At 62.0% G+C, this 11,681-nt stretch overlaps 1 protein-coding gene across 4 annotated transcripts; it reads right to left on the bottom strand.

Moving 5' to 3' along the window:
* Positions 1-2,265: 2,265 nt before the first annotated feature.
* PRSS27 (serine protease 27) lies at positions 2,266-11,311 on the bottom strand. 4 transcript variants are annotated; one of them, XM_034941028.4, is made up of 7 exons: positions 10,952-11,311; positions 9,951-10,092; positions 6,338-6,364; positions 5,557-5,719; positions 3,906-4,177; positions 3,371-3,540; positions 2,266-2,653 (listed from the first exon to the last, which is right to left on the bottom strand). In XM_034941028.4, the coding sequence occupies exons 2-7, from the start codon at positions 9,994-9,996 to the stop codon at positions 2,459-2,461; spliced, it is 873 nt and encodes a 290-aa protein (XP_034796919.2). In that variant the 5' UTR covers positions 9,997-10,092; positions 10,952-11,311; the 3' UTR covers positions 2,266-2,458. The 4 variants fall into 4 exon arrangements, with proteins under 4 accessions (XP_034796919.2, XP_054956686.2, XP_024781549.2 ...); XM_055100711.2 differs by having other exon boundaries at positions 9,951-11,311; XM_024925781.3 differs by lacking the exons at positions 6,338-6,364; positions 9,951-10,092; positions 10,952-11,311 and having other exon boundaries at positions 3,906-4,451; positions 5,557-5,693.
* Positions 11,312-11,681: the final 370 nt, after the last annotated feature.

The raw sequence follows: 11,681 nt of genomic DNA on the forward strand, positions 1-11,681 counted from the left end.
CAGGCTTCCTGTAGAGCCCATGACTGGAGCCCTCCAGCGGCTGGCACCACCCTCCTTGACATCCCTGCATTTATTGGTGTCCACTCAGCAGGGACTTCTAGCACCCTCCTTCCTCCTAAAGCTCGTGGCAGTGGCCGGCTGGGGCGATGAAGAGCTGACCCCACAGTGCAGCCACCAGGGCCCTGACGTGGCATCTGTGTGAGGGACGATGACTTCTGGCACCTCTGCACTGAGCCGTGCCCCCCAAGATGGGTCACTTTGCCCTCAGACCACCTCTTCCTCCCCAGTGTTCCCAGGCCTGGGGCTCGGCACAGGGAGGCCTGGCCTGTGGCTGACCCCTCACTGCAGTTCTGGCCCGAATGGAGCCCACAGACTTCTTTCCCGGGGCTCCCGCTCCCGCTGTGTGTGTGTGTGTGTGTGTGTGTGTGTGTGTGTGTGTACCTACTGGCTGTACATGGTGTGGGTGTGGTGTGTGCCTGTGTGCACATGGTGTGTGTGGCATGCACATGTGTGCTGTGTGTATGTGATGTGTGGCATGTGGTGTGTGCTTGGTATGTGGTGTGTGCCTCTGTGTGGCATGTGACATGCATGTGTTGTGTGTGCCTGTGAGTGGCATGGGAATGGTGTGTGTATGTGATGTGTGGCATGTGGTGTGTGCTTGGTATGTGGTGTGTGCCTGTGTGTGGCATGTGACATGCATGTGTTGTGTGTGCCTGTGAGTGGCATGGGAATGGTGTGTGTGTGTGTATGTGTGCATATGGGCCAGCCGAGCCTGGGGATGAAGGCTGCCGCCCGCTCTGCCCACCTCCCTGTGAGCCACAGAATGTGCGCGGGCCTGTGCCAGGCTCTCCCTCGAGTCCCTCCTGGAGCTGGCAGGGGCCCTGCTGCCACCCACCTGGCAGATGGCTCAGAGCCCTGCTTGGCAGCAGCGTGCAAAGTTTGAGCTGCACCCCCGCCCCAGGATGGAAAAGGGACCTGTGGCAACCTGGACTATTCCCTTCCTAACGTCCTTCTCACGGCATGCTTCGTGGGAGCTGTTAATTGCATGAAATAGCCCTGTTTTCCCTTCTCAACCCCTAGTCTCTGTAGAGAGTGTTTTCTGCTCCTCTCCCACGGGCATCTGCCTGTTGACATCCTGGGTCTGGGTGGGGTCTCAGCACAAAGACAGCAGGGGCTGCCCTCCCTAGACCATCTAACCTGTAGCCTCCCCTCTGACCACGGGGGCCTGGGGCTCCTTGCACAGCCCAGAGCAGGGTGCAGGTTCACCCAGGGCTCTCCAAGGCTGGGAGGCCTGGCCAGTCCCTGCTTGGCTAGGACCACCCAGTGCTGCTCCCTGGGCCTGCCTCTCCCTCCACCTGGGCTTCGTGCATCTGCTCCCCCATGGGGCTGTGCGCACAGGCCCCCCAGACCTGCCCACCCACCCCTGGGCTGGAGGAGTGCAAGAAATGGCCCACGGGGGCCACTGGGCAGCCGTTGGGGAGATGGGTCGGGCCCAGCGGGGAATTCCTTCTGTTTTGCTCCCCACGGTGTCCCCAGCAGCTGCTTGCTGAGTGGGTGTTGGTTTGATTCCTTGGTGGACACCCAGGGCCTGATTTCTTCCTGCCGCTGTACAGGCCACGGTGCCTGTGTGTGTGCGCACGGGTGCGTGTGGGTGTGATGTGCATGTCCAGCCCAACCCCCTTGCCACCACACACTGCTCTGGACTCCTGCATGGGGGTGGAGACTGAGGGATGGGGCGGAGGAAGAGGAGCCAAGGGTCAAGGGGAGACGCCGGGGCACAGGGAGACGAAGGGTGCCAGGAGCAGTGGAGCAGGAAAGCACAGGTGTGGGCACCCACTCCTGCCGAAGTGGTTTAGAAAAATTGGGTGGCCCCGAGACACGGGCAGCCGGAAGTGCAGGCTTGGGAGGCTGAGGTGCCCCCGCCCAGCCAGCCCCTCCATGCCCTCCTCTCGCCCCGGCACGGCTCCTGCATGGCCCTGAGGGTCTTTCCACCTGTGTCCGTCTCTGTCCCCAGTGCCAACCCTGGGGCGGCCTTTAAGGTGAGAGAACAGAGGCACAGGTGGCAGCAGGTGGCCTCCTGTGCGGGGCCCGTGACAGGGGTCCCATGCTCTGGTGCTGTCCTCGCCTCGGGCACCAGCTGCAGCTCCCTTCTGCTGATTCAGAGATGACCAGAGCACTCCGCATCTCCCACCTGGGCTTCATCCTGCAACTCACAGCTCCTCACCCGCTGGGGTCCCCCAAGGATCCCCACGTGGGCAGCTGGCACACAGGCTGGGTTTTTATTGGGAGAAACATAAATAAAATAAGGGTATTTGAGAGGGGAGGAAGGAGCGCTATTTACAAATGAGTCTGGTGGGGCTCACAGGTGCAACAGCAGCGCTGGGAGGACCAGCAGGATGGTGTGGGCGGGCAGGCTGGGTGCAGAGCTCTGCTCAAGGGGCTCCTGGCCCCAGGGGTCTCACTTCTGGCTGCCCGACCTTGCTGGCTGGAACTGCAGTTTGGGGATGATCCGATGGATCCAGTTGTGGTGGGCGGTGACACGGATGTAAACACCTGGGCGGTTCTGGCGGGCACAGCCCTCACCCCAGCTGATCACCCCGGCCTGCAGCCACGACTGACCCACGAGGCACACCAGGGGGCCGCCCGAGTCGCCCTGCGGGGGACGCAGAATCACCGTCAGAGCCCACCTTGAGTTCCCAGAGACTCAGTTGCAGCGGCACAGGAGGCGTGTAGCTCCACAATGGATTCCTTCTCTCCATCCCAGAGCCTCTCTGCCCGGCTCCCCGTCCCCTGCCAGTCCGATTGTCTAAAGTGCCTATTCTTTAGTGTCCCCAGATCAACTAGGGTGTGTGTGTGTGTTGAAAATGCAGTTTCTTGTGCCCCACCCCAGACCCACTGACTCTGATCCTCCTGGGGTGGGGTCCAGGAATCTGCTTTTTCTTTTTTTTTTTTTTTTTTGAGACGGAATCTTGCTCTGTGGCCCAGGCTGGAGTGCACTGGCGCGATCTCGTCTCACTGCAAGCTCCGCCTCCCAGGTTCACGCCATTCTCCTGCCTCAGCCTCCCGAGTAGCTGGGACTACAGGCGCCCACCACCACGCCTGGCTAATTTTTTGTATTTTTAGTAGAGATGGGGTTTCACTGTGTTAGCCAGGATGGTCTCGATCTCCTGACCTTGTGATCCACCCTCCTTGGCCTCCCAAAGTGCTGGGATTACAGGCGTGAGCCACCGCGCCCGGCCCTGGAATCTGCCTTTTCAAAACAAGCTGCTCAGCTGGTTGAATGCATAGCCCATGGAGCGGGGCATGATCCCACCCTGCCCTGGGCCTGGCGGTGGGGACTGAGTCCCCATGGACACCACATCGCTCCCACCTTGCAGGCATCCTTCTTGCCCTCCTCGAAGCCGGCGCACAGCATGTCATTCTTGATGGTTTTGGGTTGGTAGCCAAACTCGGTGTCTTTGCTGTAGAGCAGGTTGCACTTGGGTGTGTCGATGATGGGCACAGCGAGTTTCTGCAGGATCCGCGGTTCGGGCAGGAGGTCTGGAGAGGGGCGGAACAGCCCAGGGCTCAACGGACTTCCTCATCAAGAACCCACGGCCCCGGGAACCACCACTCCATCCTGCCTGTCGTCTCCTCATGTTTAGACCATCTCTGGCTTAGGGCACTGTGGGGCAGACATCCTCCCTCCTTCCAGGCAGCAGGCTGGGCCCTTTCTGTCCCCTCTCCCTTCACCCCCTCTTCCTTCTGGGTCTGCTGCTGCTCCCCTCGGCCCCACCTGTGTGAACAGAGACCGTGTGTATGTATTAATATAGCAACAGGAAGATTGTGGGTTCAGAGTGGTCCCCAAGCCGTCCTGGGCCTTCTTGAGGCACATCCCCCATTCTTTCCCAGCCCTGTCCCCTTACCTTCCTCACTGGGGCTGCCCCAGCCAGTGACCCAGCAGTTCATGCCCGTCTCAAAGATCACCGAGGGGTCAGGCAGGCACACGGGGAGGATGTAATTGGTGAAGGGCACTGGTGCCTCCAGCTCCACCAGGGCCACGTCAGCGCTGGAGGCCATGCCCTGGTACAGGGGGTTGCTCTCCACCCGCCTCACCCGGGCATACATAGCGTGTGGTCCCGGCTGCACTAGCTGCCTTGCCCCCAGCAGGACCTGGTACAGGGACGTCTTAGAGGTGCTGGCGGGAGAAACAGAGAGGCGGCGTGAGGCGGCCCCTCGTGTGGGGACAGGCCCGGGAGGTGCGGGGACTCCTCTGGCCACCACTGTGCCCCACACCTCTCTCTGCACAGTGTCTTCGAGAGCCATCTCTAGGACAGCCAGGTGCAGCGGTGATGAGTGTTGACATTGAAGCCAGACCGCCCGACTCGGATTTCCACCTCCACCCCTGGCCGCTGTGTGTCCTTGGGCAAGTCACTTAACAAGTTCTCTGTGATGCAGCTTTCTCACCTGTGCTGTGGGGACAGTCACAGTGCCTACCTGAAAGGCTGGCTCGGAGAGAACCACCCTCCAGGTGCAGCAGGGCCAGCCCCACCTGCGGGCCTCTGGCAGGTGACCTGCCCTCTCTCAGCCCGAGTTTCCGATTTTTTTTTCCCCCTAGAGACAGAGTTCTCATTCTGTCACCCAGGCTGGAGTGCAGTGGTGCAACTGTAGCTCACTGCAGCCTCCAACTCCTGGGCTCAAGCCATCCTCTCGCCTCAGCTTCCTGAGTACTTGGGACCACAGGCACCACTGCACCTGGGGTTTTTTTGTTTGTTTGTTTTTTGTTTTTTAATTTTTTTTATTTTTAGTAGAGACAGGGTCTTGCTGTGTTGCCCGGGCTGGTCTTGAACTCCTGGGCTCAACTGATCTGCCCGCCTTGGCCTCCCAAAGTGCTGGGATTACGGGTGTGAGCCACCGTGCCTGGCCGTGAGTATCTGAATTTAAGATGTGGGGTTTTTTTTGTCATGATATTCTTTTAAAGATCAAGAAGAAAAAAAAGAAAAAGATGTGGGGTTTAAAATAATTAGAGCTGCGGTGGTGAGGTGTGAGGTGAGGGGCCTGGGACACCCGGAAGGTGTGGGGCCAGGTGGTTCATACATGGCAGAGGGCTGGGTGGCCTGGCCTCTGCTCAGGGCTTTCTGGGGTGGTTCAGGTGGGTGAGGGGAGGAAGGGCCGTTCTGTCTGGTCCTTGGGCTTTGTAAGCAGAGTTCCTCCCGGGAAGAGTGTCCTGGAGCTGAGGTGTGTGCGGGATGGGGAAATGCCAGGAGGGGCCGGTGGGCAGAGCCCGCCGGGCCGCTTCTGCAGGGACCCACAGGGAGTGGGTGAGTGGGTGGAGGAGATGGAGGGGGTCGGGGGACGGTGCGAGGCACCTCCCGCGGGCGGGAGCAGCGGTTGCAACTGGAAGTTAGCCCTGGAGTTGGACCTAAGAGAAGCATCTGGGTGGGAGGGGCTGGACCAGGAGCCCCCAGGAAGGTCACCCGCAGTATTTGGCGCGGCGGGCGCTGTCCACGGTGCTGAACCGGTAGCGCGCGGGGCGCTGTCAGCGGTATGGGCGGGGGCAGGGGCGGGCGGACTCACTTGGGGAAGCAGTGCGCGGCCGTCAGGACCCACTGCTCCGCGATGAGGCTGCCCCCGCAGAAGTGGCTTCCGTTGCGCTGGATGCTGACTTGCCAGGGCCACTCGCCCTCCTGCGTGTCCTGCCCGCCCACCATTCGGTTCAGCATCCTGGGGCGACCACAGGCTGGGGGAGCATGGGGAGCGGGTGGGGGCGCTCACTGGGGCTGGTTCCATGGCCGAGGCTCAGCTCTCAGCCTCACACTCCAGTCCTCGGCCCTCCTGCCCCTGACCTGCCCGAAGACCTTGGGGAAGTCAGAGGCCTGGGCTTCGGGGCAGTCTGGGATACAGGCAGACCCTCCCCAGCTGCCCCCCAAGTCTCACTCTCCTCGCCGGGAAAGGCAACCTAACACCTGCCTCTTGGGGGCCACGGAGGCACTGAGATAACCCAGGGAAGGGTCTTGTCCCAGGGCCTGACCCAAACAGGTGCCTGGAAGGATAGAACAGGTGTCAAGCCCTCTGCAAGGGAGCCACCCAGAGGGAGCCAGTCACGGTTCAGGGTGATCCTCAGACCCTGCCGCCCTCATCCTGCACCGCGCCTCAATGCTCTGTGCTGCCCGTCCTGCTCTTGTGTGGACCTTCCTCCTCCTCTCCTTTCTGGGCTCCAGTTCCACACAGCCCCCACTTTCCCCTCCTCTGGAATTCCCCAGTGTCCTGTGCGTTCCAAATTCCCTCTGGGTGTGAGTGTCCCTGGCTCAGTCCAGCCGGCTCCTGTCCCTCCCACCCCAGGGCCCTGGGTGCTTACCTGTTGCTGCCTTGGCCCTCTGAGACCCTGGAAGTGAGGAGAGGGTGATCAGCCAGGCCAGCTGCAGCCTGGCCTGCCCTCCCCAACCCTGCAGCCCCTCTCCACTGACCCTCCCCAGCTCCTGATGACTCCAGAGGGACAGTCCACAGAGGGACGTCACAGGAGAGCCCAAGGGCCTGCAGTTTCCCCCCCAGGGCTGGCTCTGCCGTATGCTCAGGCCCAGGCCCATGGGCCAGAGCTTATCTGCAAGGGTGGATGCTCCTTGCCACACGGGGAGCCGGTCAGGAGATGCCAGTGAAGGGATCCCCAGGCTAGATGTCCCCTTCTCATCCTGGAAAGGGTTCTCTCCCTCCACACTCCACACCCATCCTTGTCTGGAAGTTTCTGGGGAGGGTCCAGCCTCCAGCCCTGGCACTGTAGGGTTGGCCTTTCCTCCCGGAACAGCTCAGAGCGGAAGAGGCCCGGGAGCTGTCTCTACATTTGAGCTGCCCAGGGCTCTCTCACAGTCTGCTCCGGAATAAGCTCCTTCCCCAAGTCTCACTTTGGTCCTGAGGCTGAGGCCCGAGCCCCACAGGCTTCTCCCTGGCCTCAGGGGAGTAGAGAAGGTACAGTGCTCTGCATTGGCCACCAGGGATCAGCCTTCTCAAGATTCCAGAGTCCCAAGAGCTGACCCCTCTCCCAGGCATGCAGCAGGCTTCGCAGGCGAGGCCCAGGACCCCCTGCTGGGCTGTGCAAGGGGGCTTTGGAGCGGATAAAGTGAGGGGCCCGGAAGAGAAGTAAGATATGGGGTCGTTCGGGGGAACCAAGGATGGGAACATATTTTCTGCGGTCCATTGCCTCCCACACCCCAGGACACAAAGGGCCTCTTGCTGGGCCTTTAACCAAACACTGGAGCCTCTACCCCAACTTGGAGACCCCAGCCAGGACCATAGTGTACAGCCCCAGGGTAGCAAAGCCTGGAACTTCCTGGCCTTGAGAGAGTCCTCTCACCACCCCTGCACTCCACGCGTCTGATTCTGTGGGGGCAGATTCGCCCGTAGCTGGGGAGGAGTTAGAACAGCCACCTCCCCACACCTAGGCCCTCAGCTTCCCCTTAACCCCCAGTGCCTTCCGGTGCCCGGGCCAGCTGCTATGGACCATGTCTTCACTCTGCCCGGAAAAGATAACCAGTCCCCTGGAGTTGAGGGGCTGTGGGGACAGGAAGTGGCCATGGAGGGCCCAAGCACCCCCAGGGTTTTTACGGCATCCTCTTCCTTCCTGTCTGCCTCACAGTCTGGGGGGCACCCTCCCCAACACCACTGGTGGGCAGAGACACCCCTGGGGGTTGCTGGACGATAAGGCAGCGGGCGGCGAGGGGGCAGCTGTGGATGGGCAGGAGGAGGAGGTGGAGAAGGTGCAGGGCAGGCAAAGGGGTGCCCTGCAGAAGCGGGGTCAGGGGCAACGGGAAATGGAGAGTCTGCCCTGGATGCTCTGCTCATTAATTTGTGCTAATTAAGTGCCCTTTAAAATGCAAACACTACCGGGAGGGTTATTCCCTGGCCCCCCGACCCCTTGCTCCTTCCAAGCCTGAGGATCCTGCTTGCAGAAGGGCGCGCACTGTCAGGCCTTCTCGCTCTCTGGGAGTCTGCAGGAGCTGTGTCTCCATGCTCCCTGCCTGAGCACTGCCCCTTCAGCGATGCCTCCTCCCCATGCAGATCCTTCCTTCCTAAAGTAGCCCTGTACTTCTCATTTAGACAGAGTCTTCTGGTCTCTGAGTGCTTGCTCCCCTCACCCCACAATCTGGATGCCCTTCCCCCAGTCTCCATAAGTCCTAGTCTTTTTTTTTTTTTTTTTTAAGATGGAGTCTCACTCTGTTGCCCAGCCTGGATTGCAGTGGTGTGATCTCAGCTCACTGCAAGCTCCGCCTCCTGGGTTCACGCCATTCTCCTGCCTCAGCCTCCCGAGTAGCTGGGACTACAGGGGCCCGCCACCAAGCCCGGCTAATTTTTTTGTATTTTTAGTAGAGAGGGGTTTCACCATGTTTGCCAGGATAGTCTCGATCTCCTGGCCCTGTGATCCGCCCACCTCGGCCTCCCAAAGTGCTGGCATTACAGGCGTGAGCCACCGCTCCCAGCCAAGTCCTAATCGTGATCTAGAGATCAAGGCCCAACTGAATGCTGCCTCCTCCAGGAAGACTTCCTTGCTTGCTTGCATTGTCTATCTTGGAAGCCCTATACTCTCTCTTGAGCTCTCTGTCCTGATGGGAGCTCTGCCTACATCACCCTGGAGCCAGAATCAAGTCTTATCTTAGCCCAGGAGCTCCGAGAAGGCAAGCGCTGCATCTGGGGGGCCTGATCTCAGGGAATGTGTGGATGGACACAAGTGTGGCTGTGGGGGCTGATGGGAAATGGGTGATGTGGACAGCTGAGCCCTTCAGGGTGGGCGCCCTGTGGGGGCTGGAAGCAACAGCCAGGGGTGCCGGGGGTGTCAGGAGCATTGTTTGGGGCCTGGGCCTGTGATTCGCTGGTAGCTGGTGGGGATGGTGAAGCTTAGCGGGTACCACCAGCCAGAGACCTGGTGGGAGTGCCACCCTCGGGCTGGAAGTGAGGACGTGTCCAGGAGTCCAGCCTCTGGTCACAGCTGTTAGTGAACCGACTGCAAAACTCATTGCCAAAGAGTTTTGGCAATGACCTTGGTTCCTCACCCCGCTCAGGGGCAGTCACAGCCTTCCACCTCCTGTGCACATGGCTTGCTCAGAGGGCACCATCCTTGTGCTGGGAGACTGGGGGCATGGGGCGGGGGAGGCCGGGCCACTGAGGGGCCACTGGTGCCCTCCCACCCAGGAGAACGAGGAAGCCTGGAGTCCTGGCTAAGCTGCAGCCTGGGATGACCTGACCCAGCCCTGGGAGGTGACTTGAGGACAGGGAAGTGTGGTGGCTGCCAGGCTGGCTAGGCTAGCCCAGGAATGTGAGAGGTTTTCCCTGACAGAGAGTGTCCCGGCCCGCAGGGAGGGGCCTGGCAGGTGGGGCCCCCTGGCTGGCACCTGCTGTCCCTGACCCAGGACTGGGAGAGGGCATGGTGGCGCATCACCGGTTCCTCTGTCAGCAGGAGACAGGGCCCTCTGCCACCTACACCCCCTGCCCCCAGCTCTCTACTGAGCCTGCAGCCAGCCTGCTGGGGCTTCCGGGCACAGGCAGCAGCCCTCGGCTCGGCCACCCTCCCACCCCGAGTATGATGGTCCAGGCACTTGGAGCCTGAGTTCACATCCTGCACATAGGAGGCCCCTGTCCTCACCTAGAGAATGGGGGGAGAGGCCGAGGTGGCAGGAAGCAGGGAGCCTGGCCAGAGCTGGCACACCAGTGCCCGCGGAGACGCATGGGAGGAGGTGCTGCCCAGTTACGCCGGTGGGTTCCTCTGGGGCCTGTGGGCACACCTCCCACCCTGCTTCCCCACTTTGGACTCCCCACTTGGCACATCTGGAGCCTTCCCACCTGCTCAGGGGCAGGAGGGATGATGGCCTGTCCCACAGCCCCAGCCTGTCCCAGGGAGTAGGGGGCTGAGCCGGAGCCCCAGGCAGTGCAGCGGAGCCTGGTGGGGGACTGCACCACCAGGACCCTGCACCTTCACGACTCACCAAAACACAGCAGCAGCAGGAGCGGCACCGCCGCGGGCCGCCTCATGTCCTCAGGCCTGGCTGGGGCGCAGGGCCGTGGTCGGCGGTGGCAGAAGCGTTGGAGCACGAGCGAGGTGCAGGCTCCATGAAGTGGAGTTTTATGCTGGAGATGAGCACAGGCCCGGCTATGCCGCCCAACCCGTCGGCCCGGCCCGCCCAGCTCCTCTCCTCAGAAAGGAAGCGCCCAGAGCAGACTCCTCCGTGACCTAGCCCTGAACCCCGAGACCCCAGGGCAGACCCCTCACCCCAGCGCAGCACGGGGTGCCGTTGGCCTCGGTTCCTGGACCCTGAGCTGACCCAGACGCCCCAGCAGACCCCGAGCTGACCGCGGTGCACGCGAAGTCCGTCCAGCTTCATTCATTATTATTATTATTTTTTAATTTTTTGAGACAGAGTCTCGCTCTGTCGCCCAGGCTGGAGCGCAATCTCGGCTCACTGCAAGCTCCGTCTCCCAGGTTCAAGCCATTCTCCTGCCTCAGCCTCCTGAGTAGCTGGGATTACAGGCGCGTGCCACCACGCCCGGCTAATTTTTTGTATTTTTAGTAGAGACGGGGTTTAACCGTCTTGGCCAGGCTAGTCTCGATCTCCTGACCTCGTGATCCGCCCTCCTCGGCCTCCCAAAGCGCTGGGATTACAGGGGTGAGCCACCGCGCCCGGCCTCATTCAGTATTTTATTGAGCGCCGATGGAACACAGTGGGGCTGGGCCGCGCTGGTGGGAAAGTCAAGGCCAGGGGTGTTTGCGGGGCCGAGGGCAGGGGAGGCGATGGGACATGGGGCGGGGTCCGGAGTTGGCCGCAGCGACCCTCCTCCCGGGACAGCAGGCCCCAGAAGTTCCTCAGGCGCGCGCCAGCGCGGCCCGGTCGGCCGACCCCGGCCCCGGCTGCCATCCCTTGGGCGGGGCGGGGGCTTCCTGGCACCAGGCGGGGCGGAAGCGGCTCCGGGAAGGCCGGGCCGGGGTTACCGTTTCGGTGTCCCCGCCTGGCTCTGGGCGCGGCGCCGCGGCGGAAGAGGCTCGGGGAGGAAGTTATTTGGGGCACGGCGCTGACGTCAGAGACAGAGTGGGGCCGGGCCGTGGGGTCGGGGGCGCCGGACCTGTTTCCCCGCCGGCGCCGGGGGTCGGTACTCGCGGGCGGGGCGGGGCGGGGCCGGGCGGCTCCGGGCGGGGCTGGGGGTGCGGCCGTTCCCGCCTCAGCCTTGTCCGCGCGCGTCGTGGTGCTGCCCTCTGGTGGGCGCGGGGCGCGGCGCGGGCGGCCAGGGGTGCAGAAGGGGCGCTGCCAGCCTCATGGTCCGGGCTCCGGCTCCCCGCATCGCCCTCCCTAGCCCCGCCCTCCCGCGTCTCCGCCTCCGCCTCCGCCGCCTCCTCCCACCCTTCCCTCCCCGTCCAGTCCCTGGAGTTCCCGGGTCGGGGGTGGGAGGCGGGCTGGGCAGCCCCTGGGGGTCTGGAGGGAAGGAGGGAGGGCGAGGAGTGGGAAGAGGGGACTCCAAACGTATTCATTCATGTATTGATTTATTCATTCATTCAGTCAGTCATTTCTGAGCAGATTTGAGCCCAATACTGTCCCCGGTTTGGGGAATACAAAGGTGACCCAAACAGACCTCACCTCAGTGTGAGAGAGAGGACATCATTTAGCAGAGAAATCTCTAATTATAAACCGCGACGGGCTGGGTGCAGTGGCTCACACCGGGAATCC

The sequence above is a fragment of the Pan paniscus genome, chromosome 18, assembly GCF_029289425.2.
Source record: "Pan paniscus chromosome 18, NHGRI_mPanPan1-v2.0_pri, whole genome shotgun sequence".
In the NCBI taxonomy this organism is placed as follows: Eukaryota; Metazoa; Chordata; class Mammalia; order Primates; family Hominidae; genus Pan; species Pan paniscus.

What these genes read in the sequence shown, in the direction of transcription:
- PRSS27 (XM_034941028.4), bottom strand. Translation starts at nt 9,996, where the DNA reads ATGAGGCGGCCCGCGGCGGTGCCGCTCCTGCTGCTGCTGTGTTTTG. An exon ending in CCTGCTGCTGCTGTGTTTTG is followed by an intron (nt 6,365 to 9,950) that starts GTGAGTCGTGAA and finishes CCTCACTTCCAG; the next exon opens with GGTCTCAGAGGGCCAAGGCA. An exon ending in GCAAGAAGGATGCCTGCAAG is followed by an intron (nt 2,654 to 3,370) that starts GTGGGAGCGATG and finishes CGTCCCCCGCAG; the next exon opens with GGCGACTCGGGCGGCCCCCT.